General features: G+C 34.6%; 2 protein-coding genes across 8 annotated transcripts; both read right to left on the bottom strand.

Moving 5' to 3' along the window:
- Nucleotides 1-6,691: 6,691 nt before the first annotated feature.
- Nucleotides 6,692-13,269, bottom strand: LOC115711351 (probable receptor-like protein kinase At5g61350). Of its 6 annotated transcripts, none has more exons than XM_061112207.1 (5): nt 12,666-13,268; nt 12,309-12,373; nt 11,137-11,228; nt 10,827-11,027; nt 6,692-10,735 (listed from the first exon to the last, which is right to left on the bottom strand). In XM_061112207.1, exon 5 carries the CDS (start codon nt 9,548-9,550, stop codon nt 6,836-6,838), a length of 2,715 nt encoding a protein of 904 aa, XP_060968190.1. In that variant the 5' UTR covers nt 9,551-10,735; nt 10,827-11,027; nt 11,137-11,228; nt 12,309-12,373; nt 12,666-13,268; the 3' UTR covers nt 6,692-6,835. The 6 variants fall into 6 exon arrangements, with proteins under 6 accessions (XP_060968190.1, XP_060968189.1, XP_060968187.1 ...); XM_061112206.1 differs by having other exon boundaries at nt 12,309-12,550; nt 12,666-13,267; XM_061112204.1 differs by having other exon boundaries at nt 11,155-11,228; nt 12,309-12,414; nt 12,666-13,265.
- A 1,701-nt stretch (nt 13,270-14,970) lies between these two features.
- On the bottom strand, nt 14,971-27,171 carry LOC115711349 (uncharacterized). 2 transcript variants are annotated; one of them, XM_030639686.2, is made up of 18 exons: nt 26,772-27,171; nt 25,775-25,876; nt 25,048-25,130; nt 24,842-24,926; nt 24,676-24,762; nt 24,051-24,112; nt 23,731-23,924; nt 23,538-23,598; nt 22,833-23,010; nt 22,413-22,451; nt 22,254-22,315; nt 22,083-22,119; nt 20,473-20,522; nt 20,306-20,375; nt 20,089-20,164; nt 15,756-15,835; nt 15,568-15,636; nt 14,971-15,275 (listed from the first exon to the last, which is right to left on the bottom strand). In XM_030639686.2, exons 1-18 carry the CDS (start codon nt 26,844-26,846, stop codon nt 15,219-15,221), a joined length of 1,467 nt encoding a protein of 488 aa, XP_030495546.2. In that variant the 5' UTR covers nt 26,847-27,171; the 3' UTR covers nt 14,971-15,218. The 2 variants fall into 2 exon arrangements, with proteins under 2 accessions (XP_030495546.2, XP_060968191.1); XM_061112208.1 differs by lacking the exons at nt 25,775-25,876; nt 26,772-27,171 and having other exon boundaries at nt 25,041-25,130.
- Between the last annotated feature and the right edge of the window lie 245 nt (nt 27,172-27,416).

The following is a 27,416-nucleotide window of genomic DNA, read 5'->3' as shown; positions in this document are numbered from 1 at the left end:
GAAGAGCTTGTGGTGGATTCACATGTTAACCACCATGAACTCTGCCACGGCCTCGGCCGCGACCACGGGGATTCTAGGGAATTTGATTTCCCTGACCGCCTTCGGTCTCGACCCTATTACCCTGACTCCTTGTATTTTGCTGGGCGTCCATTTAATAAGACTTAGCCTGTGAACCCATAAGCCAGGCAGGTCAGACAATGATCATAAAAACTTAATGCCGCTCTTATGTATTTTAAAGCAACGCATTTAAAATAGATAACTATAATCTAATATTCTTCCTAACATGCTTTGATAATCACATATAATACTAAATAAGTATAGGCTTACTAAACCGTGAGTCGAGCCTTCTCTGATGAAGATTGTACATGTCTTGGCGAGTTTCGGTAGACAAACCTGGCGGTTCTGATACCAAAATTATAATGCCCTAATGCTAAGGCATGCTACAGTATTTTTCAATTGCAGTACTATCTTTGCTAATCAAAGAACTTTTTCGAAAATCGTGTCAAATTAAAACTTTTGCATTGATAATAATACTTTATAAACTTTAGCAAAACATTTACAAGTGTCGGGATCCATTTTCTAAACTTCTTACAAAATATACAAAATACAATACTCAGGTCACAAAGTGACTACAAAATGGAAACTCTAGATGTCCCGAGACCGAACACTCCCGATCGCGCTGCCATGACATATACAATCTAATCCCAGCTCAAGCTCACTCATGTTCAACTTTTACTTTTCCTTTACCTACACAGGAAAGTAGAACTGTGAGTCGAAAAACTCAATAAGAAAAGCATATAACATATCATATAATCTCGACTTGTATCTAGGTACCCATACACCTATTTACAAGGCTTATTAGATGGGTAAGAATGTTCCATACTAGGGTACAGCCACTATACTGTTAGGTTTTATGCCCTAAATAAAACTCTATTTCAATGTAATCTATTTTATTCAACATCAATAAAGAAACAGAAGTATTTTTCATTCATTTGTGTATGTTTTGGTTCACTTTATCAATTGCTTGTCTATTTGATTTATAAATTCATCTTAAACCCTTTTCACATACTTGATCATGTTTATTGTGCTGTCATCACATTGGAAAGTAAACATGACTATATGAATAAAGTTTCCTAGATTTATCAGACACAGGGTTTTACTGATATGATAATCTACAACAAGAGTTTACTTGTATTTGGAGAAATACTATGTTCTTTCGAGAACATTGGTTAAAGTAAAGCTCAGGTTGGATGCATGGAGTATGCATCGGAAGGGACCGATATTGAACTTTGACTTAGATTTAATTAAACTTACCATAAAATCTATTCAAGTCAATATCGCCAAGTTGATCCTAGATCAAATGATCTTAATCCTGTTATGATTAGGCTCAATCTCAAGAGGCTATTCGTGCTCTTTGATTTGTTAGTTAAGCCTACTTTTAGGTCAGGGTGATATGTACATTTTGGGAACACGGTAGTGCAATTGAGTGGGAGCGCTAGCATAAACATGGAATCTATAGCTTCTATCTGGCGAATAGTAAGCAAAGCATGATCTCCTTCGAGCTTGACCAAACGAAAATAAATGGTGGAGATCTCATTTCACATAAGCTGAAATATCATTTATACGGGGTCAACTGTTTCAAGGATAAAATACATAGTAGGGTGTTGCGGTAATCTAATCCCTTTACAGTGTAGATCATTCATATAGAGGATCATTGATCAAATTAGGATTATAACAATGGATAACTAATGATGTGTCTATATGGTGGAACATATAGAGCATTCTATATACTGAGAGTACAATTCTAAGTTCTATGCGTGGATTCAACGAAGTTTTAATAAGTTAGTGAATTTTAGTGCTAAATTCTTGATCTACTTATTGGAAGCTCGGTTATATAGACCCATCGTCCCCGCACTAGTTGAGATAATATTGTTTGTAAGACTCATGTAATTGGTTTTGATTAATCAATTATAATTCACAAATTAGACTATGTCTATTTGTGAAATTTTCACTAAGGGCGAAATTGTAAAGTAAGAGTTAATAGGGGCATATTTGTTAATTATGATACTTTGTATGGTTCAATTAATAAATATGATAAATGACAATATTATTAAATAATTATTTATAGTTATTAAATAGTTAGAATTGGCATTTAAATGGTTGAATTAGGAAATTGGCATTTTTGAGAAAATCAGATACAAAAGTGTTAAAATTGCAAAATTGCAAAAAGCAAGGCCCAATCCACTATGCCATGGCCGACAACCTTTGTAGGCTTTTTAAGTTGATATTTTCATTATTTTACTGCCAAATAATTCAAACCTAACCCTAGTGGAATGCTATAAATAGATAGTGAAGGCTTGAGGAAAATTACACTTTCTGAATCAGAAAAACCTGAGCCTCCTCTCTCTCTACCTTAGCCGCCACTCTCTCTCTCTTCTTCCTTCATTTTTCGAACTTACCCTAGTGATTAGAGTAGTGTCCACACACAGCAAGCAATACCTCAATCATAGTGAGGAAGATCGTGAAGAAAGATCATCAGCAAAGGAGATTCAGCATCAAGGATTCAGAGAAAGAGATCCAGGTTCAGATCTTGATAATACTCTGCTACAGAAAGGATACAAGGGTTAGAGATCTGAACGGAAGGAGTCATTTAATTCCGCTGCACCCAATGTAAGGTTTCTTAAACTTTATATGTGTTTAATTTATCGTTTTAGAAAGTTCTTATTTAGGATGTTAATAAACATACTTGTGAGTAGATCTAAGATCCTAGTAAAATAATTTCCAACATATACCACATACACTACGTACCTCATTGTACGAGTGTTGGTAGGGTTTGTTTCGTACCCTGAGTACCACTGAGTGATATACCACACATACCCTGTACTTTCATGTACTTGTGCTGGTAACACCGTGATGTACTCCTTCACAATATACACTATACCAATGCACTCTGTACCATATACGTACAAGTGTTGGTAGTGTAACAAATATATAAACATACATTTGCATATTTATATTACATATTATACACAGTTGTTACCTCCTTTCAAGATTCAAGTGAGTTGGCCGACCTAAACGGAAAGTCTTGTGCTGGATGGATGCCCTAATCACATAATACAATCGGGTAAATCACAAATCAAAAACCCTAATCCGGGAAACTCGAACCTACAACTTAAGGTTCTGCTATTCCTAAAAGGAATTACAATATCCTAGGAAATAGGAAAACACCCAATTAAGGCACTAAAATGGGCAAGAATTGAGAAAATGAGTTATTCAGGGAATCTGTCAAAACCGATTAACCGGTTTTACAAGACCTGGCAAACCGGTTAACCGGTTTGCACCAAGTTTCCCCAACAACTCCAAAACACGCTCAAAACTTACCCAAATGCCACCAAACCTTTCAGAGTACCTAAACAGGGCATACACAACATATTCTAACCACTAAATCTCAGAAAAACACCAAGAATCAAAATGTACCATTAAAGACCTAAGTTTGAGTTTCAAAGCTCAAACTTGTGAAATTCCATCCCAACACAACAAAACTGGTATCCGAAACCTAGAATCAACTCAAAATAAGCTTAGAAATCAAATCACACAACCTTTAAACCCTAACAGCCCCTAACTTCCAAAATCGCATATCCAAACCAAAGTCAAAGCTTGAAAAACTAAGAGCAAATGATCTAGGGGTTACCTCAACTTGAATTCAACTTGAATCCTTTGCTGAAATGAGAAATTCAGCAACAAATCTCCCTTGGTTCTTGCTGGTTCGAAGAGAGAGAAGGGAAAAAGAGAGGTGGTTCTTGAATTTTTGGCTTTTTTTTCTTTTCTTATTTTCTTAAATGAATAAGTTAATTCCTTTGGGTGAAAATAACTAAGTGGCCAGCTGCCCCTTCTAAACCAGCCACCTAACCCCCCCCCCCCATTTGAAATTACTAAAATACCCCCTTAAGCATAAACTTAGGCATTTTAAAGTCTAGGGGTAAAATAGTCAAAAATTATAACCCCGCTCAAACTCAGTATTCTATTTCCTCCAATATACATCCCACTAAGAAATAAGGTTCTAGACTTACCCATGTGATCAAACAAGCAATCCATCACATTTTCCGTTGTCTCTGAGCAAAAATTATAAAAATTGCATAATTCACATATAATATAAATAATACTCCTAGAGTTTAATAAAATCTCCAAAATTGAGAAATTATAATTCTAAAGCCCACTTTTAACAATGGGGCCCACAAATAATTTAAATCTACAAATACTATAAAAATATTAATAATTAGTGCTAATTGCCTTTACTAATCCATATTATAAAATGCGGTTATTACACACAAACAACAAAAAATGAATATGACTCAAAATATTGGAACATATATTTAACTCAATAACTAAAACTTTAATGTATGGTGCCTCAGACACCAACTTTCACCAAAAAAAATAAAATAATGATAATTTATTATTGAATATGATTTAAAATGTTAGAAGACATAATTAACCCAACAACTCAAATTTAAAATTTATGGAACTAACTTACATTCAAAATAACTTACAAACTTAATCATAATTGTCATTACTTTATGATAAGTTAAACAATACCAGAACAAAAACAAAAATAAAAAACTCAAATTTTACAAGTTTCATACTAAAAATATTTGCAATGTCTTCATCTTCTTTCTGAAAAACCTTGTGCAGGTCTCTAACATCATCTTCAAGTTCTTTTAACCTTGTTATTAAACAACTTAAATTTTGATTGAATCCTTATTGAAGAGCAGTGTCCACCCAAATTAGAAAGCCACAACCTTTTTCAACATTTCTTAGAAATAAAAAATAAGGAAAACTTATAATGAAATAAAAATTACAAATTCCAATTGAAACACATTTTAAATTACATAACTTAAAAAATAAAATAATAATAATAATAATAATAATAATAATAATTTATTACTTCGTATCTAGGACACCCATAGAACTTTCTACTTGGATGGTGCATTAGGGGTGTATATCAAACCGCTCAAACCGCCCGACCGCACCACACCGCAAAAAAAAAATGTGGTTTGAAATTCTTCGCGGTGCGGTTGCGGTTTGAATTTTTCCCAAACCGCGCGGTGCGGTGCGGTTTGCGGTTTTGAATTATTAAACCGCGATTCAAACCGCACCACATGTTTTAAAATTTCAATTTTTATATTTATTTAATTAAGCCCATACATATGAGCCCAACCCAAGCCCATAAATCTTAGGGCAAAATCCATAACTCTTCACAAACCCTCTCTTCTTAGCAACAAACCCAAGCCCATACATGTGTATTGAAATTTGAAGTTGGAAGTTTGTGTTTGTTTTATTTTTAATCTATTGCTAAAAGTATGTTAGTTGTACATTTATATTATTGTTGGAATTTAATTAGTTTCAAGTTTGTAATTTTGATTTAGGTGTGTTGTTGAAACTTTAAAAAGATTATTGACTTATTGTTGTTGTTATAACTTTTATTAGTCTCAAGTTTGTTATATTTTCTTAAGTGTTTTGGAATAATTATATTAATGATAGTTTAATTATTTTATGATGATTTTAAAAAAAAATTGAGATAGTTCAAACTGCATAAACCGCACCGCACCGCATCATTTTTTGCGGTGCGGTTTTTTAGTATCGCGGTGCGGTTGCTGTTTAGAAAATTGGAAAAACCGCATGTGCGGGTTGGTTTGAAAAAATAGTTAAAAACCGCACCACCGGCACCACGAACACCCCTATAGTGCATATAAATGTCACTTGCTCACAATCACAAATAGGATTATTACTCTAATCTTGAACCCAGGGCCGGCCCTAGGCATAGGCGGGCTAGGCCCGTGCCTAGGGCCCACACTTTCCGGGGGCCCGAAATAAAAAAAATAAAAAAAATTATTAGCCTTTTATTTAAGTAAAATTTAAGTGTATTATAAACAATAAATATTTATAGCTTAGTTGGTTGAGGTAGATGGCATAAAGTCCAAGGTCATGGGTTCAAATCCCATAACACTCTTCTTTAATTTGTCTTGGGCCCATATATTTTCAGGGCCGGCCCTGCTTGAACCTCATATTTTCTACTAGCTACTGATTTGCTTGAAGAAGAAAATGAAGACATGATTTTTGTTGAAATTCGAAGACAAATAAATGACACAAAACCAAGAACAACTCCAGTATATTTTTTTTGGAGGATGGTTGCAAGTTGCAGAAATTTGAGAGAGAGAAATTAAAAGGTTTGAAGGATGAAGAAGAAATAAGGAAGAAGTTGATGAATGAAAAAGGGCGCCAATATATGTCAAGGGTATTAATATTTCAACAACTATCATTTTATAAGACGATATGAAAGCCACATATACACACCGTTAAAATTTTAGACTGAACAAAACGGAAGATAGACTTCTCAACGTGATGGGGGGATTTTTGCCAACTAAAAAAGTTCAGGGGCAAGAGTTTACACCTGTAATAGTTTTGGGGGCAAAAAATCATTTTGTCCTTTTTTTAATTATATTTAAATAAAGAATGTGATCTATTTTTATTGTTTCTCATTCTAATATTCTATATCCAATCTATTCGGCACAAATGTATTTTTTAATCCAATTTGATTTGGATTGATTGGATCGTGTAAATTCCTGATGGGATCATATATTTTTTGAATATCTCAAGCAAGCACCTCTCCTCAAAGATCTTAAAGTTTGAATTCAAAAAGAAAAAAGAATCCTTTAATTTATGAATAATCAAGCAACTGAAATCACAAAAACAGACCAAATAAAACCAAAATAGATGATCAATGAAGAAAAAAAGAGGAAAAGACAGAGAGAAGTTAAAATAAAATAAGAGTACATAATCACCTCCCCTGAAAATTACCCATTTGAGAAAACATAGGAATATGATCACCAGAGCCATCAACTGTTATACTAGAATGATCTTCACTAACATCTTCAACATCATCAACCACACTAATCGTTTTGTTACCTTGTTCATTACCATTCAATTTCTTCTCCATAGAAATAAGGCTCTGACCCTTAATATTATCAACGTCTTCAACAACCGCAGCCTCATGAAGTTGCAATGAATACTCCAAATTCCACAACACATCTCCCATTGAAGGCCGATCCACACCGTACTCCGCCATGCACTTCTCGGCCGCCTCCACGAACTTCTTAAGGGACTCGCTGCTGATCTGTTCGGAGATGAAAGGGTCAATTATCGTTTCAATGGAGCCTTTTCTATGCCAATGCATTGCCCACTCGGCTAAACTCACTTGCTCCCTCGGCAATTTCGGGTCTATAACTGGTCTAGCGCATAAGGCTTCAAATAAGACAACCCCAAATGAGTAAACATCTGATTTCTCTGTCAACTGTTGTCGCCGAAAGTACTCCGGATCGAGATATCCGAAGCTGCCCTTCACGGCGGTGCTCACATGGGTTTGATCCAGAGACGGAGCCGTCTTAGAAAGCCCGAAATCAGCAACTTTAGCAACGAAATTCTCATCGAGAAGGATGTTCGTCGTCTTAACGTCGCGGTGAATTATGCCTTGAGCTGCTCCGGTGTGGAGGTAGTGAAGACCCCTGGCGGCTCCTATGCAAATTTCTAACCGTTGTTTCCATGATAATTTTGATAAATTTGAGCCGTACAAGTGGTCCCGAAATGGGCCATTGGACATGTATTCGTAGACGAGGATCATCTCTGATTGTTCGTCGCAAAACCCAATTAAGGAAACGAGGTGGCGATGGCGGAGCTTGGAAAGCATCTCGATTTCGGTTCGGAACTCGTTAATTCCTTGCTCTGAACTCGGGTTGCCTCGCTTCACGGCGAGCTTTGTGCCGTCTTCTAACACTCCGAGGTAGACTTTTCCAAACCCTCCAACTCCGATCACTGCCTTTTCGGTGAAACTCTGCGTTGCCACTTGTAACTCGGCAAGACTAAAAACTCTCCCGAATAATACTGTAGACGGAGATATGTAGCTTGAGTAGCCACTTTTGCTCCGGCGAGAGCCGAATAGGCTCAACGTGGATCGGTTAGTACTACTTCTGGAGTAACTGGATTGGAGAGGTAAAAGCCATGACGAAAAGCTCTTTCGTTTCTCCCAACCTTTAGGCTTTTTCTTCCAGCTGACGCAAGCCACGCATAACAATACCATAGCTGTCAGTGACATTGCCAACCCTGCCGCGGCAAAGATTTTCATGGCCTTTTGTCCTGAAGGCCCTTTGTACTTCCCACTAACTGTAAACAAACCATCCAAGCTATTAGCAGAATTGCTCATCTTCATAATCTCTAGCCCATTAAGAATAGCATCTCTAATCCCGGAATGAAAATTCGAATTACACCCCACTTGAACCATAATCTTGTTATTAGTAATGTTCATCGAATGGAGAACAAAATCTTTGTAATAAGCTGTTGACAGAGCTCCTGTAAGGGTGGAAAGGTCAACACTTTCCATGGCCATAATCTCATTGATGTAAACATTGAAAAACAGAGTATTAAGAGCTGCGCTCACAATATCGCAAAAATGGAGTCTGATCAAGTAAGAATATCCCTGATCGACATTAAAAATCCAGCTGAGGTTGAAATTTGGTTCCATGGTAAGTGGGTCTTGCATTTCTTGAGCCGAGGCATAAACCAAGCTTGGAGCAATCAATGGAGTCAGGCCTTTACTTTTCTGGTACTCCACAGTTTCGGGAGGAACTGAAACGTTCCTCGACCCCTCTTTGAACTTATTGAAAGTTGCATCCGTTTCCCAAACCCGGTAAAGGGTGTCGTTTTCCGAGACCAACGTAGGCCCTCCAACGTTCAAACGGTAAGAAACACGGAGCGCGTGACCCCATGCGCCGGTGACGCTCTGCCCAGGTGGATAAACGGCAGGCACAGAGTCCGAAATAAGAGTGTTTGGAGCAGAGACTAACTCTATGGCGTTGACGAAGGCGACCGTCTTCTTCTTGGGCTTGAAGACGAGGGAGAATCTGTCTCCGGTAATGTTGACAAGAAACTCCCGGAAAGCAAAGGTCATCGCCGAAAAATTCTCGAGTAGTACGTAGTTGCCGGCGGAGACTTTGAAAATGGCAGCGGTTAGGTTATGAGTCGGGTCGGGAACAGGGTAGAAGTAGAGGCGGATCCAGTGAGGACCAGGTTGGGAGATGTGGAAGCTGTAGGTAGATTCATGAGAGAAGATACGAACAGTTGCATATAAAGGCAGAGACGAAGGAGGTACAATGCTACCATTAATGGAGGAAGAAGAAAATAAAGAAGCAGCAGCTTTGGCTGAGTTGGCTATGGCGGAAAACTCAACCGAAGCCTGGACTTCATCTTCGGCAGATAAGAGAGAAGCAGCATCCCTCTCGGACTTAAAATTCCGGCCGTCGGAGAGCCGAGTTTGCTCCGACGAGCCACAGTCGATGAGATAATTATCAGGTGGTGAGAACGTGGACGAAGAAGAAGTTGTGTTTGGGAAGTGGAAAAGGAAAATAATGAGGAAAATGGAAAAGGAATAAGTTGGTGGGGGTAATTTTGATTTGGGATGTTTTCTCCATGTGGCCTTTCTTGCTTCGAAGTAAAGCTCCATTGTCGTGAGCTTGGGGTGTTTATGGTGAATACATTAATGGCGGAGTAGTAGCAAGGGTGGTGATGCTACTAGTGATGAACATGGGAATAATTATTATTATTATTATTATTATTATTTTGGGTGATCTGTTTGGAGGGAGGGAAAGTTGGAGAGAAACTGAAAATGTGGGGTTTTCCAGGAATTTGTACGCACAGAAATGGTTGAGTTAGGAAAAATAAAGAATTATGGCAAATGTTAGTTGGGAGCACGTACGGGAAAGGGAAATACGTGGAGGGATGTATCATACTTTGTTGTGATTAATGTTAATTATCCATTACGATTAAGAAGAAAATTGAACTTTTCTCAAAAAAAAAAAAAAAAATTGAAACCAGAATTAATTTGTTTTTATATATTTTTAGGACAGCACCTTACAAAATATATAATATATATTTAGGACAGCGAATGAGGCGTTGCTCCATAAAAATCAACAATCTTGTAACAAAAACAACATAAAAACTTGTGCTTGTACAAATTTTTGCAAACAAATACAAAACCTTAATATGTCTATAGCGTTAGATTCTCCCTTTGGATTTAATTTTTGATAATATTAGACAGTTATGTAAACATTTTGATGCTGTGAGTTTTTTTTTTTTTTTTTTTTTTTGCCCAGAACTACTAATTTAGTAGTTAATATACTCTTGCCAAATTTGCTTCACATTTACTGCAAATACTGTGGTAGTCTGATTATCCAAATTGTATTTGTGAAATCTTATTTATTATCTTCAGCTCTCAACTCCTTAGTTGCTCTTTGCAGTTTGCACTTCGATGGTGTTTTCTAAAGCTATTTTCTCAAAAAAAAAAAAAAAAAAATACATATACATATATATATACTAGGCAGAAGTTACGTGTCAAGCCACGTATAATTAATTTTATTTTAAGTTTTAGTTATAATTATGGTTTTTTTTCAAATATCATACGTAATTTTAAAATAAATAATGCTCAATATAGAGTGATAATTGTAGAAAGAATAATAATAAAAACATTAAATGAAACCTTATTACAAATTGAAATCAAATATATGATATAAGTATGGTTACCAATAATGTCAAAAATGTAGGGAACATCCGGACCAAGACTTGGAAGAGTAATAAACCAAAATTTCCTTGTGGTATTACCAATTCCAACTTAATAAAAATTGGTGTCAAACTGCAATTATAAGCACAAGACAATCATATGATATGGATCACAAAATCATGAATTGGGGGGTAATTAATTGATAAATAATACTACTACTTACCTCCAAATCGTCAATGGTGCAGTGATGGAGGTAACCAGAAGTGTAGTTGAAGTAGCTGTAAGTAATAAAAACGCCCTGGGCACTGTACTTCAGGTGGCTCTTTTCTGACCAGTAAAGTAGTGTACTTGAGCCAGGTTCATTTGGAGTTACCCAAGAGACAATCACACCCTCGCCCACATGATCTCCTTGTGTAATATGAACCTTAAATCACATAAATATTATTCAAACCCCGAAAATCACGATATAAAAACTACTAAATGATACTAAAGTGGTTTAATAAAGAAATCCCAGCAAAGAAACAAGAGATTACGTTTCAGACAATGCATACAAAATGCTATGTGCCTCAATAGTGACACCAACTCGTATTCTCTCAGGTTCAACCTCTGCTTGTCTGCAATTAATCTGACCATTTTTCCAAAATCAAAACTCAGCAAAAGAGAAATATACATATATAATGGCAAACCATTATGACTTTACTCTGGAATTTAATATAGTGTTCCCTGTAAAATTGGATACATGTAATTTTTATTAAAAAAAAATTAATACTATATAATGGCATAATTAAAAGAAAAACAAAAAAGATTTATTATTTATCATACCTTCAATTTTGCTGCTTTTGTCTTTTAAAACAGGAGTATACAGCTATGTAAAAAAAAGTATATGGTTGCCTTTTTTATAAGGATTAAATAAACCAATCAAGGTATATTATGAATAACCAAAATTTTTATAGCAAAAGAATATATTTTCAAAGTTACTCTACCAAGACCAAACATCAAACACTTAGGTGGCGTTTGGTTGGAGGTAATGAAATGGAATGGAATGGAAACAATTTTCATTCCACTCCTTTGTTTGGTTGCATTTTAAAGTATTGGAATGACATTCCAATGGAATGCTCTTTCCACCATTTTGGTGGAATGGCTATTCCATTTTAAAAAGAAAGGAATGACCATTCCAATGTAACAAGAATTAAAATTTAATGATTTTTTTATCAAATTTTTTTTATGCATTTTAAATTTTATTCCATTCCTATTCGTATTCCCATTCCCATTCCCATTCCTATTCCTATATTTTCATTCCTCCCAACCAAACGCCTCTAGTGAAATCCTTAATCCTACATTAAGTTTAAGGCCTCAATGTGTTGTCAAATGTACAACCATAGCCAATCAACACCATTCATATTCTAAAATCTATCTCATGGGCCACGGCCATGATAAAAAAAAAACAATAAAGAGCCAAATATTTCACCTACAACAATTCAAACTCCAAAATGATCCGAATCCCACAACAAAAATAGTAAAAAATTTCCAACTCCATTCAACATACCCATTCAGCAACAACAAACCATTCAAGGTCAAAATTCCAAATCAAGTTTCAATAATTCCGACATCAAGTTCAAAAATGATCGAGAATCAAGAGAACAATGAAAAATATTCTGTCTAAGAAATGAGGGGAATTTTGAAATGGAGAGGTAGCAAAATTTACCTTGAATCTTGGAAAATGGTGAGCAAATCTTAAAGACAAATCCCTTGATTCTTTGGTGTTCTTGGCTGAATAAAGGAGGAAAGTTAGTGATTCCAATCGCAAAACCCTAAGATATAGGGGAACAAAAAAAAAATGGAGATAAGGTGACAGAGAGATAGAGAGAGAAATTTATAGAGAAGAGAAGCAGCAAAAATGGAGACGTCAACGGAGAGGTAGCACCAACAACGATATTCCAACGATGACTCCGGATTAAAAAACGAAGATTAGAGAAAGAACACAAAATCATCCATAAGAAATTTAATCGGCAAATTAGAGAAAGAACACAAAATGAAAAGGAAAATGTAAGAGTAATAATACCAGTGGAGGCAACGACAATGGCGATGAAGAACCAGTGGTGACAGTAATGGAGATGCAAAGGCAGTGGCAACAATGACGATGTAGGGTTTTTTTTTGCTTCAGAGAACTTGTTTCAAAAAATTTAGCTCTCTAATGAATGAGCCTATTAACTAATGAATGGTCATAAAATGAGCCTAAGTGAAAGACTCGTCCGTGTAAGGAAAAACTTAATTGTGGATGCTTTTAAGGCGTCTGGAAATATATATTTACTTTTGCAGACATTTTTGTAGCGTCTACAAAATTAATCTCATCCCTTCACTCTTTTGCAGTCCAATTTACCAATTGTTGTGTCTGTAATAACAATTAATTATGAACGCATGAATTGAAATTGCACCTAGAAAAGAGTTGATTCTTGTAGTGGGTATAAGGGTACGAATGGAATCACAATTTTAGGAGAATTAGTTTCATTATCGCTATCAAGCTTACAATTTTCTAGGGAATTTGGTTACGCATTAGTTTCATTGTGTTTTTTTTTTAATAAAATAATGTTATGTTAACGGAATGTGTATTTTTTTTAATAAATTTTTGTTAAAAAAAAAATATAAATTAATTGGAAATATTCTGTTAAAGTTAACGGAGGAAATAAAACAACATCGTTAAACCAAGAATTGCCGTTAGATACACACTTTTAATATATAAAGATATATATATATATATAAATGGGTGACTATTTAATGGTTACATTTTTATTGTAACCATATGGTTACATTTCTTTTTTAACCTGTAATAACAGGTTACTAATAGGTAGACTTTCCTTTTTTAGATTTAATTAATTATAATTAACTATTTTCTTAAAATAATTAATTAAATAGACATTCCTTTTTTAGAATTATTTAATTATAATTAACTATTTTCTTAACATAATTAATTAAATATTTAACAAGACCTCTTTTAGTAATTAATATTTATATTTAAATCCTTACTTGAATTATTTTAATAATTAAGCCATTTAATTATAATATTTACAAAAAAAATTATTTTTCTTACAAAAATTAAACTTCTTTTGACACAAATTAAAATTCTCTTCTTATAATAAATTTTCAAATAATTAACTATTTTTAAATGATATTTAATTATTTTGTTACAATTATATGAACTAAGTATGATCGAGGCCTCAAGCTAATCAATCGATAACAAGTGCAGCCATTTTTTTAAAAAAAAATCCTTCAACTTATTTCATTTTTTACTTTTTAAATATTTAAATAAAAAAATTAAATAATTATGTGTAATAATTTAAAATTAAGATTACAAGTATAATAAAATTTAAATTATGAAATTATATGTGTATAATTTTAAATTATAAAAAACTTTGCTATAAAATTTTAAATAATTTAAGTATAAAAATATAAATTGCTAAAAAATCCTTATATAGTAATAAATTGTAAAAAATTAATTAATAATTATAATTAATTTAATTTTAAAATATAATTAATCTTAATTAAAGTTTTATAAGGAAATAAATGATTAGGTTACTTTCAGGTTATAGGTTATTTTTTATTTTATTTTATTTAATTTCCAAATTAATCACAACCATTAAATAGTAATCCAATGGCTTAAAAAAATGTAACCATGATGGCTACAATAAAAATGTAACCATTGAAACCTCTTCCATATATATTTATATATATATATATATATATATATAAACAAAACCTTAATGGGATCAAAACTTCTGCCTAGGGAGGACAGTTTTAGTTGATAATCAAGATAAATTAGAAGTTACTCCCGAAAAAACAAGTATTTATCTTTTAAACTTTTCAATATTCTATAATATATTGTTATACACCTTCGTTTTAAGTATTAAGAATATAATATGCATGCAAACGCACGCATGTATATGCAGAACATTTAGTTCTGCATTATCTTTTATATATATGCAGAACATTAGTTCCTAATTATCTATTATATTCAACTCTCCAAATTGTTTTGGCATGGCCAACATGTATATAAACAGCTAGGTGGAGGAATAGAATACAATCTGTATTGAATGAATGGATCCAAGACTTCTCATGTTATTGTACTCTTTCAGCGATACTACAATGCCACATATTTCTGGTAAAAACATATTCTCGATTACGTCCATGCTTTTATGTAGTCAGCACTTTTAGGAGTTTTTTCAAGAAAAAAAGAATATATACACGAGCCACGTGTACGGATTTTTAAGTTAAAAAAATGGGGGTGAAAAATGTCTCCACGTTTTGTTTGTTCTTGAGATAAAATGTGATCCATTATTACTAGTATTCATTATTTAAACTTAAAACAAGAATAAGAAGAAAAAAAAAGTATTGATAAGTAACTTTCTCTCTTCCGAGTTGCTTAACACCCACCAAGCTCAGATGTCCATATGAATATCGTGTATGTATAACAAGACAAATCATAGAGTAACATGATTCTATATGCACTTAAAAAGGAAAATATAAATAATGATCCACGAAAATATTAGCGTGAACCAAAGAATATTTAATTGTTAGTTCTATATAAATGAATTTAAATTATAATCACCATATTTTTCTACTATTGCACTCGGCAGCCGTGCTCGGTATTGAGATAAATCAACCCACGTTTGATCCTCTGCAAGCGAAAAATATACATATTGATAAACAGATCATACATATTCACTTAACATAGATCATAACCAATCCTTTCTTTAAGTCATTTAACATTCAAACTAAAGAAATGGAATGGAAGACAAAGATCGCCAAAAATTTCATAAAGAGAGACCACAGACCAATTAGAAAGTTGACCACAAAATACTTCGTTTATTTCTTTTCGATTAGCATAGCTAGCTATAATTTGAAATATAGAAACAGCAGTGAAGAAAATATGTTCATGAAATTCACATCCAAAACTAAAGATTCATTACCTCTTTTGTATCTCTCATGCGCAGTAGCTCCAATCTTTCTTGAGGCCTCAGATTTGATAGGGTAACAAGCTGCAACCAAGTACATATTACTTTCCAGTTAGAAAAGATGCATCTATTCTTTCTCCATAGTCATGTTAGTTAAAATGAAAAGTTACCCTCCTTACAAGAAAAAAAATATGAAAAGTTACCCAGAAGCTGAAGCCCTCAGGATCTTGCACTGTGGGCATCATTGTCTCCAGGTTATGAATTTGCTCGAGTTTTCTTTGATCTATACATTAGATTGCATCAAAAACATTAATAATGTAGGAAAGATGCAATATAACTAAGAGAGATAAGCCTTTACTAGTACAAGACTGCGTGCGGAGAAGATCTAAACGGATTCAATCATGATGAAAAATTAAATCAAAACATTTTTTTTAAATAAATCAGAACATTTTAGTACAAGCTAACATGACAAACGTAGCTACATCATTAATGACACACCAAACTGTTACAATAAAACCAGAAAGGGAATTGAGGAGTTATGAAGCTTTATTGAGGTTTATTAATGGATACAATTGTTCCAGGCAGTTCGAGAAGCCTGGGGTCTCCCAAAGAATATGTTTACTATAACTTACAAATTCATTCGCACCTGTAAACAAGAAAAACTTTCCCCCTTTTAACCAACCCTCTTAGACCACCTAAGCAAAACAGGACAGCTCATTGAAAAAGGAAACTGCCACTTCAGCTAATTATTCACAATTAATTTCTTTGGTCTCCTAGAATAAGTAAATCTAAGTGGTGTATCAATACCCCGGGAATGCACCTTCACCTTGTCCTCAAGGTGAAACTCAGGAAAAGTTGTGTTGATCTTCTCAAAACTCTCCCAAGTGGCTTCAAACACAGGGAGAGACTTCCATTTAATGAGAACCTCTAAGTCACCAAGCCCTTGAGTGGATTGTTGGCAAACTTGGAGTACTTCTTCGGGTTCAACGTGCAACTCCAACTCCGGCATCAATGGTGGTGAAGTAGGAGAAGTTAGGGTACAGCCGTGTGCCTTCTTGAGTTGAGAAATGTGGAAGACCGGATGTATGGAAGATGAGGGAGGTGAAATCCAGTTTATAGGCGACCGTTTCTATCCTTTCATTCACCTTGAAAGGGTCATAATACTTAGCGGCCAGCTCCTCGAATCGACGCTTAGCTAAGGACTGTTGGCGGTGGGTCGAAGCTTGTGATAGACCAAGTCACCCACTTGAAATTCTGCATGGTGTTGGCGCTGGTCCGCATTGTGCTTCATTCATTGCTGAGCTCTTTGAAGGTGCTTGAGCAAGTCATCAATGGTGGCATCCCGATCGAGCAGCAATGTATCAACAGCAGAAACATGTGAGGACCTTGCTGGATAGCAAATTAGGGGTGGTGGATCCCTGCCATAAAGGGCCTGAAAAGGGGTAGTCTTGGCAGCCGAGTGAGTGGAGGTGTTACACCAATACTCAGCCCAAGCCAACCACTTGGACCATTGCTTTGGTTTCTCATTAGCAAAGCAACGAAGGTATGTTTCTAGTGTCCAGTTCACTACCTCAGTTTGTCCATCCGTCTGAGGGTGGTAGGCATTGCTGCGTTTAAGGTTAGTGCCTTGCCATTTGTACAATTCACTCCAAAAGTGACTAGTAAAGATTTTGTCACGATCTGAAATGATGGACAAGGGACCATGAAGACGGACAACCTCGCGAAGGAAAATGTGAGCAACAGTGGCAGCAGTGAAGGGGTGTTGGAGAGTCACAAAGTGGGCATACTTGCTCAATCTGTCCACCACCACCATAATATTATCCCACCCTTCCGATTTAGGTAGCCCTTCAATAAAGTCCATGGAAATGTCATTCCAAACTTGAGCGGGCAAGGCAATGGGTTGAAGTAACCCAGCTGGAGTAGTGGCTGCATATTTGTGGTGCTGGCATATGGAACACTCCTGCACAAATTTCAGCACATCTTTTCGCATACCCACCCAAAAAACTTCAGATTTCAGCCGCTGATAAGTTTTCATTTCCCCCGAATGGGTTCCCATAGGAGTGTTGTGAAACTCAGATAAAATAATCGAATTCAAACTCAAGAGTAATATCATAGATAGAACAGTCTAACTAAGGAAAATCAATCATGTCGCTCTACTAAATTCTTGGAATAAAATTATGAGTCGTCCCTGAATCAACATGTACAGTAACCTTCCGGCTGCTGATGGCTCCCTTGATCTTTATTGTTTTCACAACTGTCACCCCAATCACCGCATTCAAGGACATTTCTACGGTACCAGTCAGCTCAGCATTGTCAAGGTTAAGGTCTTTATTAAGGTTGATCAATGGATGTAATTGTTCTAGGCATTTCGAGAAGCCGAGAATTAATGACCACATATGAAGTAGCTCTGAGAGATACGGCAGCCCTTTCAATGATCAGGTGTTGCTATCTGATGGTTGATGAAGTGCATAGGTTCAAAACTAGGGGAGGACAGTTGTATGCAACTCTTTTGAAATTTTACACCAAGAATAAATTATTGGTAATGGGTACTCAACTACTAAACAGTGTGGAAAAGTTGTCAGCTGGGCTTCGTTCCTTTGATCTAGATAAGTTCGAGAGTAAGGTTTCACCAAAGTTGTCACACCAAGAATTTACATCTCAATTTTTCCTTTGCCACATCTTGTTGAATTTCTGGAATTCGTTTTAGTCAGGCAAGCAAAGGAGGAATATGTCCAGTCTTGGGTTTTTGATCAAGGCAGAACGCTAAACCTTTTCAAGTTCTGTCGTGGCTCAAATCCATAGTTTCCAAGCTAGTGGCTACTAAATGACATTCCTTGATTGGTTTTTCGATAGAGGTCGACTCGCCAAGTGGTGTCTATTCTGTTGCACGACCCGCCAAGTTGCTCACTCCACAAGCAAATAGTCATTCCCCCCTTTTTTTGGATAGAATAGACAAAGATTTTTTTCCTTTTTTCTGCACCGATTGCTCATCCACTTGGTGCACTTCACTAGCAGCTTACAGACAACGCTATTGTCCTTCACCTTGAGGGCAAGGTGAAATTCAGGCGCCCGGTAATGTTTGACCCCAGGATTAATGGGGTGAGAGAGAGAGAGAGAACAGCAAATAAAAGGGTATATTCTTTGTCTTAAAGAGTAGTATTTGGGAGGGAATACAATAGTATATATAGCACGATTAGAAGAATTTGGAGGGTTAAGAAATGAATTGTATATTTTCTCTATTTGCATCATGTAAAGCCTAGGCCTCTCAATTGCCTAGGGATAGTCTCTGTAATTCTCTAATCTACTATCAATCTATACACAAGTTTTCTATTTTTTTGCTATTGTTCTTATTTTGGCTGCTGTTCAATTGGGTTTACTTAGCTATGGGGTTTGGGTCTTATCAGCAATTGAGAGTGACATGGTCTATTGGGATCACATCCATTGCTTGCCACAGATAAGCCTCCAGTAAAGTTAGTATATACTATGAGGCCACAAGACATTTAAAGAAAGGATTGTTATGTTCTATTCCAACTAATTGTTATTTAGTTGGCAATTGTCTTGGAGGGTTGTGTTGTATTAGTTCTTTTTAGATCCTAGCTCGCAACTAAAATTTATTTGTCCAATACCTATAAAAAGGGGGGTGATTCATTGTGTAAAGCAGCTTGGAAAGAGAAGAGAATAGACTCTAAGAGAGAAGCCTCTTAGAAAGGTTGTAATTGGAGATACTAACATCTTGAAAGCTAGATTATTCTTTTATTTCAACATCAATAAAGAGGTTTTCTTTGAGGGATTTCTTTATACTAATATGGATAGATAATTTTATTCTCTAAGAATATCTTATCAACCTCCAATCTCCATTTTGCAACAAGAAAACACCCCAACATCCACTGGCTCCGTGGTGAATCAAAGCGCTCCTACCACTCGATAGAACTCACTAGTTTTATCTCACAAGCAAATAACCAACAAGCCAAACCAGAAAGGGAAATTTTAGACTTTCTATTTAATTACCAAAAGAAAACACCCTGAGTATTCAAGAGTTATAACTCTTCCCAAGAGCTACAGCATGATCCCCTCACGAATCACCATGATCCCCTCATGAATCCTACTCTATTCCCATTCATCCACCAACACACTATAATTAAAACCGATGTTCCCATCTATTTTCTTATACGTTATCTACACATGACAAACATCATTGACGAAGAAAAAAGGGGAGGGTATATTAACTCTTACAACATTCATAAAGATGGGTACTACTACTAACTATAACTTAATTAATATCCAAAATTCAAACAGAACCTATTTTTTTCCAAAATAAAGATATGCTGACAACACCAAAAGTGAACTGTAATAGATTCATGGATCTTCAATGAAAAAAGGGGAGGGTGTAAGGCATATAGATAAACTAACCAATATATGTAGGAGATAGATTGTAAACAAGAATGATTCTCCTTTTTCTCTAGAAAAAATTTAAAATTAAAATTTTTGCTAAGCTTGAGCTGAGGTATTTCATATTTGGATATCTAAAATTCTCACCATATTGTGCTGCTTGTTTTGCCCTCCTCATCCACGACCGAGTGTACTCTGATGCATTACGTGTCAACTCAAGTAACTATATCCATAAAAAATATTAGACCATTAGTATGCAACAGATATGTATAAAATCAGAGCAAAGCTCACTAGGTATGGTGAAAAATATATCCCTCTAGTAACGTGTTTAAGTTTAAGTATCAAATGGGAAGGCAAAACTTACTTCTTCTCTTTCTGGTGTCCCTTCTAGTGGGTTATTATCCTGTATCCATTCGATCTCAGCAACACGATACCTGAATTACACAAAAGGGATGATAAAAAACAAAATAAGCTACATATCAAATGAGCAACAAATGTATTCGACACTTCCAGAATACTCTAATTACTTACCCATCTTGATCCCAAGCCCGGACTATTCGAAATCGTCGACGACTTTCAATCTGCATCAAAGTTTCTTTATTAAAATCACAAGTTAATTTTTACTTTTTTTACGTTGTACTGCTAGAAAAAATAGTAAATGAACAGCTCGAAAGAGGTGAGGTACAATTCCAAAAAATATAAGCTAAAATGGAATATTTATTGTTTACAAGAGAGTCGATCCAATTTTTCCATGGATATAAGAGCCCATTTTGGTGAGCTAGCTAACAGAAGAAAATACAATTTTAGGATTAATTCACTAGTATAATGAGGACTATAGAGGGAAAATAAATAACATAACTTTCAAGCAAAATTTACTTGACATAGATTATTTAAAGAGAATGTTGATGTCTCAGACTACATTGTCCGTTGAACTGATGGCAATATATCATAAAGGCTAATTGGGATTTTTACTTCCTGAACTATGACATGTACCAAATCATGTTTCCTGAACTTTTAAGGTCGTTAAAAATGTCTCCTGAACTATTGAGATTGTTGGATTTAAACACTTTTTCTAAATTTTAGTAAAAAAATCTAACATGAATGAAAATTTAAGGGGCATAATTTAGTACATATCAAAGTTCGAGGGGCATGATTGAGTAGTTATCAAAGTCTGGAGAACATGATTTAGTACATAAACAATCACTGAAATAGTAAAATAGAATGAAGTTAGACAAAAGTCCTTAAATTCAACAATCTCAATAGTTCAGGGGGCATTTTTAACGACCTTAAAAATTCAGGGTGCATGATTTGGTACATGTCAAAGTTTTAGGGAAAAAATCTTAATTAGCCTATCATAAATGATTTGCACTAGCTTCTTGAGTAGGCATTGAAGAAAACAAGTTTGCAAAGCTACCTTTTCAAGTTTCATAAGAATATGTTTGAGCAATTAATTTTCAGTATTTGTTTTTCGAAAACAATTAATATTTTTTGATGTATTTAATGGTCATCCCACAAAAGCTAAACCCTACAATCGTTTGGTGAAAACTACTTGGGATTCAAACCAAACCTTACTGGAGAAAACCATGGCCCCAACCAATTGATACTACCTTAGAGAGCTCAATACTTGAATAATCATATTACAGAAGTTATGAACAGAATCATAAGTTTGTGAGGCAAAAAAACAAGGGAGTGTGAGATCTAAAAGGACAGTCAAACAGCTTATCTTGGAAAATGATGTCATAATTAGAAGGAAAATTTGTTTCCACATTCCAAATGAGTAAACTAAAATCCTTGTCAATGAATAAACAAAAATCATTAACTGCATTTTCCATACTGGTTCAAAGAACCAAATTTATAATGAAATCTAGATATTTTCTGTGAAAAATCAGCATATGTTTTCCTCTGATTTCCTTCTCTAAGAAAACAAATGTCAAAAGGTTTACCTGTCATCTTTATGGCAGCACAGGATACAAAATTGAAAGGATACTTATTAGCATATACCACCAGAAAAATTCTTTTGTTCTTTGTTTATTCCTTTTCTCTTTTTAATGGAAAATATTTCAGAATTTCATATAATTAGAGTAATTCTGACCAACCATAATACAGTCAACAAAAATAGAAAACACTAAAGTAAAGATTACCTCCAGGTAGAAACGCCCATCTGGAAGTGGTTCACACCTGTATGTATTAAAAGATGAGTGAGAAAATAAAAGCAAAAATTAAAGATCCGATCATATATATTGAAATATTAATGAGTAAAAAACTGAAACGCTAGGCAAGCTGATTGGAGAGAGAACAAATGAAAGACCTACTCCGTTATCTCAACTTCACAAGCAAAATCAGCTAAGGAATTTGTTGAAGGATCAACAATAACCTACAGAATTTACACAGAGACATTACACATTTTTTATAATTTTGATATACTTCAAAGAGGAAAACTTAAAAGAGAAAAAAAAGGAGTACTAAAGCACCATTCCCATACGACGACTCCCTTCCATTATCCTTCTCACCTGTGTTTCAAGTGAAACTTTATATAAATAACATACACTCTAGCAAATGATAAATTAAAATATATAGAATTGCCTTATATTAAATACCCATCCATCATCTTCCCCTTATCATAATAAGGTTTAGGTTACAAATTTACTAAAAGAATTATTTGAAACATAGAAACCGTGTATAATTCAGAAAGACATCCACAATAATATGATAAACTTGAAAATGTATACAAAATCTCAAACTTATATGCAAGTACAAAGTTCAATGATCATGTAAATTTCTAAATAAGGAACTTCTGGAAACAATTAATTATTGGTAAACATTTTCAATACTGTATTGTAGTGGTGATATATAAAATCCATGTGCATTAATGAAACCTCAAACCGACTCACCATTAGTCTATATCGAGGTTCAAATATATGCAGCGGAAATTTCTGACATGGAATGACAACATCCATGACAAAAAGAGGCAGCAAATCAACACCAAAGTTTGTCATACTTTCATGATCTGACTTTCTTGCAGCATATTCCTCAGGGAAACTCTTTTGTATAATACTGTTAAGTGTAACACTGAGCAAAACAAAAAACGATGTCATAAAGCAGTGCTCTGGCAAAAAATCTATGAAAACTAGAACTCCATCAGGAAATAAACAGCAAAGAAGCTTCATAATAAATTAGACTCAGACCCTACCAAAATGATCTAACAAAGATTGACAAAATTCAACTTTTACAATTTATTTGAGAGATTATGTAAATGACTAGCATTGACCAGAGAATAATAAAAGCGACATCAAGGAAATAAAGATGATTGAAAAGTTAGTAAATTTTTTGATACGTCTATTAAAGCCTATGATCTTGCAGAGTTGAATGAATTAATTAAGCAATGTTGGTCTATCTACTAATCAAATGATTATTAGCCAACAACGTTGTTATATGCCTAAATGATCTCACTCATGGAAGGGAACCCCTACATGTCTTGTCCCACACCAAGCACATGGTTGTAACAAAAGGATAGGTAGGAGGAAGCTTCACTGATGCTTGAAAGGTAAAACCAAAACAAGTGATCTCGATTAATTTATCAACAGCAAGAAACTTACCTGATAGAACAAGTTCTTGGACTAATGAAAAGAACTTTCCGGCACAATGGACATTTATTACCTAGTATTTGCAACAAGGATTAAATATAAGTAAATATAAATTGAACATATCTTCCAAAAATAAGATCAACCGCACAATAATTGAACAAAGTATTTTTTAAAATAAGATCAATTATGCACTAAAAGTACTCACTACGATCCATTGACCGAAACAAACATGACCGACAAAAAGAATGCCCGCAAGGAGTTGTGATAGGTTCATAAAATAACTTCAGGCATAATGAGCAATTAAATTCATCACTGAGTTCTGGTCCTTCATGGTATCTACTACCCATCAAACTGCTTTGTATATTCCCCAAATCCTGTAGAAAACTCTGAAGAGAAATGCTACATAACCAAAGAAAAACATCAAGTATTACAAAATGGTACATTTTATAGGAGTAGGAATTAGCAGGCTACAGTACATATATATTAGTATGTAATCAGCTGAGTTACTATGATTACAGGTATTACCTAGAAGGATCCATGTGAAGACCAGAAAGAAGAACACCTCGGGCCACCTCGTATCTCTCCAACTGCAAGATGAAATGACAGTCAAATTGACAATCCAAATCAACAACTACAGGTGAGGGAAGCAATGATGTTTGTAAGCACACCAGTCACACCCCTTCTTCAGAACACTACGCTGAAGAATTAAAATATCGAAGTGCCTCATATGGCATAAAATATGGCATCCTAAGCTTCCTATTTTTAACAGTGAGTTAATCTACTTATTGTTAACTAGATATGCCATCTCTTACTAAATACTAATTAGTTATTTCGTAGCTATTTTGGTAGCTTGACACTCAAGTATTTACAAAGAGTTGTTAGGCATTTTGGTAAACATAACTTCTGCTTGTATTATTCTCTTTTGTGATGAATTTTTTTGATTCAGTATTAAGCCACTGATGCTAGCTTAGAGTGAGGGGAGAAAAGGATGAGAGGGAGGTATCAAGTTCGAAGCTAAAATAAATATTCACCATAAAATAAATATTCACCAGTGCACGTGATAAGACACGTTCAGCCTAGAGTACCAGTAGAATTCGGTTAGAAAAACCCCTCCCCTATGAACTGTAAGGAAATGGTGACAAATTCTTACCAAAATGAGAGCACTGGCCTTTAACAAGTATGGCTTAACAGCATTACTTCGTAGGTTGATCAGCTTCTCTGCATCCTTTAAGGCAAGCTGAAATAATCGGAAAATAATTGTTTTAACACTGTAGGCAAGAGAAACTTTTGATTAACTAGGATCCAGATCTACTTACTTCAGCATGCGTTGTAGGATCCAGCCCATTCAATGGACTATCTTCAGAGGTTGATGGAGGTCTTTCTATCAAATATTTACTATACCTGCTTCAGAGAAGAGACCATTAGTGGAAAGGAAACCATTCTAAAATATGATTGGAAAGCAAGTAATAAATAATTGTGGCACTAGTAAAGGAGATGAGCCAATCAATGACTAACATTTAACCTGATATAAGCAGTAGAACGGTTGCTAAGAATAATAGGATCACTTGGTTTGATGCTATTAGCTTTTATGTAACAATGAATTGCCTGAAGAAGAAATATGTTTGATGAGCACAAAATGTTCAAAAAATGATAAATTCTACATAAAATTCAAAATGAAAGCAGCCACATATTTATGAGGAAAAACTATTGCAAGCATATCAAACTAGTTGGATAAGACACAAGGATCTTCAAATAGATACTCGTACTAATATCAATACTCAAATTAACTATACATTTGCCAAGAAAAACAAGAAAATGGCTAAGGTTATACATCTATTCACTTACATGGAGGCCATGTTCTAAAGTATGTGCAACCACATTTGAATTCACTTATTGTTGTAACCTTAAAAACTAAACCAGCTTCTTTTAAAACATGAAATAATTGTACAATGAGAGCCGACAGTAGTAGGGTAGTTATCTATTTAGCTCAGTATTTTCCATCACGACCTTAAATCCTCTACGTATGTTTCACAGCTTCATAAGGATTATGTCAAAAAGACAAGACCATATTTTTAAAACATGTAGCTGCTCCTCCAGTAGTCTCCCATAATTGCAAAACATAAAACATTACTGGGGTATGTCAAATTAAATAATAAATTTATATATAAAAATTTAGAACTCAGCTTCTAGGGAACTAAAATATCACAAGTATATTGAAAGCATAAGAAAATAAATAAGAATGTTGCTACCTCCTCATAACGCCTCTCTCTAAATGCTTGATTTCCTCTCTGCATGAGGTGAAAAACATGAGTAAATGTGTCTAAGGGCAATGCTTCCTCTCCTTCATTTGCCTACACACATTATGAATTTGTAATCAGTGTCGTTTTGATTCACAATCATAAATTAAGATAGTCTAATTTCAATTACCTTAGCTTTATTAACACATAAAATGTCAATTTTTAACCCTTTTTATACTGAAACTAGGATTCCCGCCAAACCAAAAACTATAGCAATTGCTAAGTAGGTACCAGGATCATATCAAACCTCAGGCCTTGAACCACGCCTGACAATTTCAGCTACCCCTCTTGGGTTTACTTTTTTTTTTTTCTTAAACAGGTAAATTTATATTATATAATGAAAATCGTGATATGAACCAGCTCTAACAAGCGAAAATAACTTCAGATTCAACAATAAGTACATATGCATATACACACGACATTGTCCATTTTGGATGAACCAATGTTCACAAACCAAAAAAAAACAGTTGTACGCTCACTTTTCCTTAGATTTTACACTGTCCAAAAGAATGTAAACAAAATTATATAAGCTTTAATGGAAACTGTTCTTAGCAGGCAAACAGTTGAAAAACAAAAGAAACAAACAAAATCTCTAAAATTTAAATATATGTATATAAAAAAAAACGAATAAATACCCACAGTTGTCAGAAATTTTTCGTAGTAAATGTTATATAGAACAGTAGGCAAAATTGTCCGGAGAAATTTCTCTTTTTCTCCGCACCGAAAAATAAAATATATACTTTCTTCGTTGTTAAATGAAAGATGACAAAATAAAATCCGAAAATTAATCTAAAAATAAAAAAAAAAATAATAAAGTTTTAAAACAGAGAAAATTTTCATGATTTTATCTGTTTTTATCTCGCACTTTCTCGAGAATCAAAAACCGGACAACAACAACAAAAAATGAAAATAAAAAAGAAATAACAAAAAGAAAGGAAGAGACGATCACCCAAATGTAGTCATCAACATCGTCAATTCCGTGAAGAACAAGTGCTGAGGGCGGACGTTCAACGCCGCCAGACATGGGAGAATTGTGGAAAGGCCACGGTCTCTGTGTATGGAAAAACCTGTAGAAAGAAGGAATTGCAGCTTGTTTCACAAGTAAGTAGGAAGAAGAGGAAACGGAATGAGAATGAGGAGTGAGAGAAGGAGCGTTGAAGAGAAGAAGAGGTTTTTGAAGCTTCAAAGCTCCTTCTCCTCTACACTACTACTTCTTTTTCGACTCACTCACGCTCGAACGAACGAACGCACGCACGGACCAAATTTCGCTACGTGTTTCACTCTCGAAACTCTCCCCCTTCTCACGCCTTTTATGCCGTTCCTCTTTTTTTATTCTTTTGGGATTTTTTCCTTCAGAAATCCTAAAAGTCACCTCGTAACTCCAATATGTTATTGGTGTAATAAGTATCTTATCTCATATAATTTAACTAAAAAACAATAAAAAAAATATGCTTTTAATATTACTAAAATTAAAAATATATTTTAGAATTATAATTTAAAATGGATAGATTTTAAAAAGCATTACTATTAAGTACTAGTAGTGTCTAGCACCTAGGGTGAGCATCATTACAAAAAGTTGGATATCTAATTATAA

The sequence above is a fragment of the Cannabis sativa genome, chromosome 3, assembly GCF_029168945.1.
Source record: "Cannabis sativa cultivar Pink pepper isolate KNU-18-1 chromosome 3, ASM2916894v1, whole genome shotgun sequence".
NCBI lineage: Eukaryota > Viridiplantae > Streptophyta > Magnoliopsida > Rosales > Cannabaceae > Cannabis > Cannabis sativa.
The sequence above is the reverse complement of the archived record's forward strand: the minus strand, read 5'-3'. Positions and strand labels throughout refer to the sequence as shown.

Coding starts and splice junctions, on each gene's coding strand:
- LOC115711349 (XM_030639686.2), bottom strand. CDS start 26,846: ATGTCTGGCGGCGTTGAACGTCCGCCCTCAGCACTTGTTCTTCACGGA. Junction 25,131..25,774: donor GAGAGAGGCGTTATGAGGAG/GTAGCAACATTC, acceptor TTTCTTCTTCAG/GCAATTCATTGTTACATAAA. Junction 23,011..23,537: donor CCAAGAACTTGTTCTATCAG/GTAAGTTTCTTG, acceptor TGTTTTGCTCAG/TGTTACACTTAACAGTATTA.
- LOC115711351 (XM_061112205.1), bottom strand. CDS start 9,550: ATGGAGCTTTACTTCGAAGCAAGAAAGGCCACATGGAGAAAACATCCC.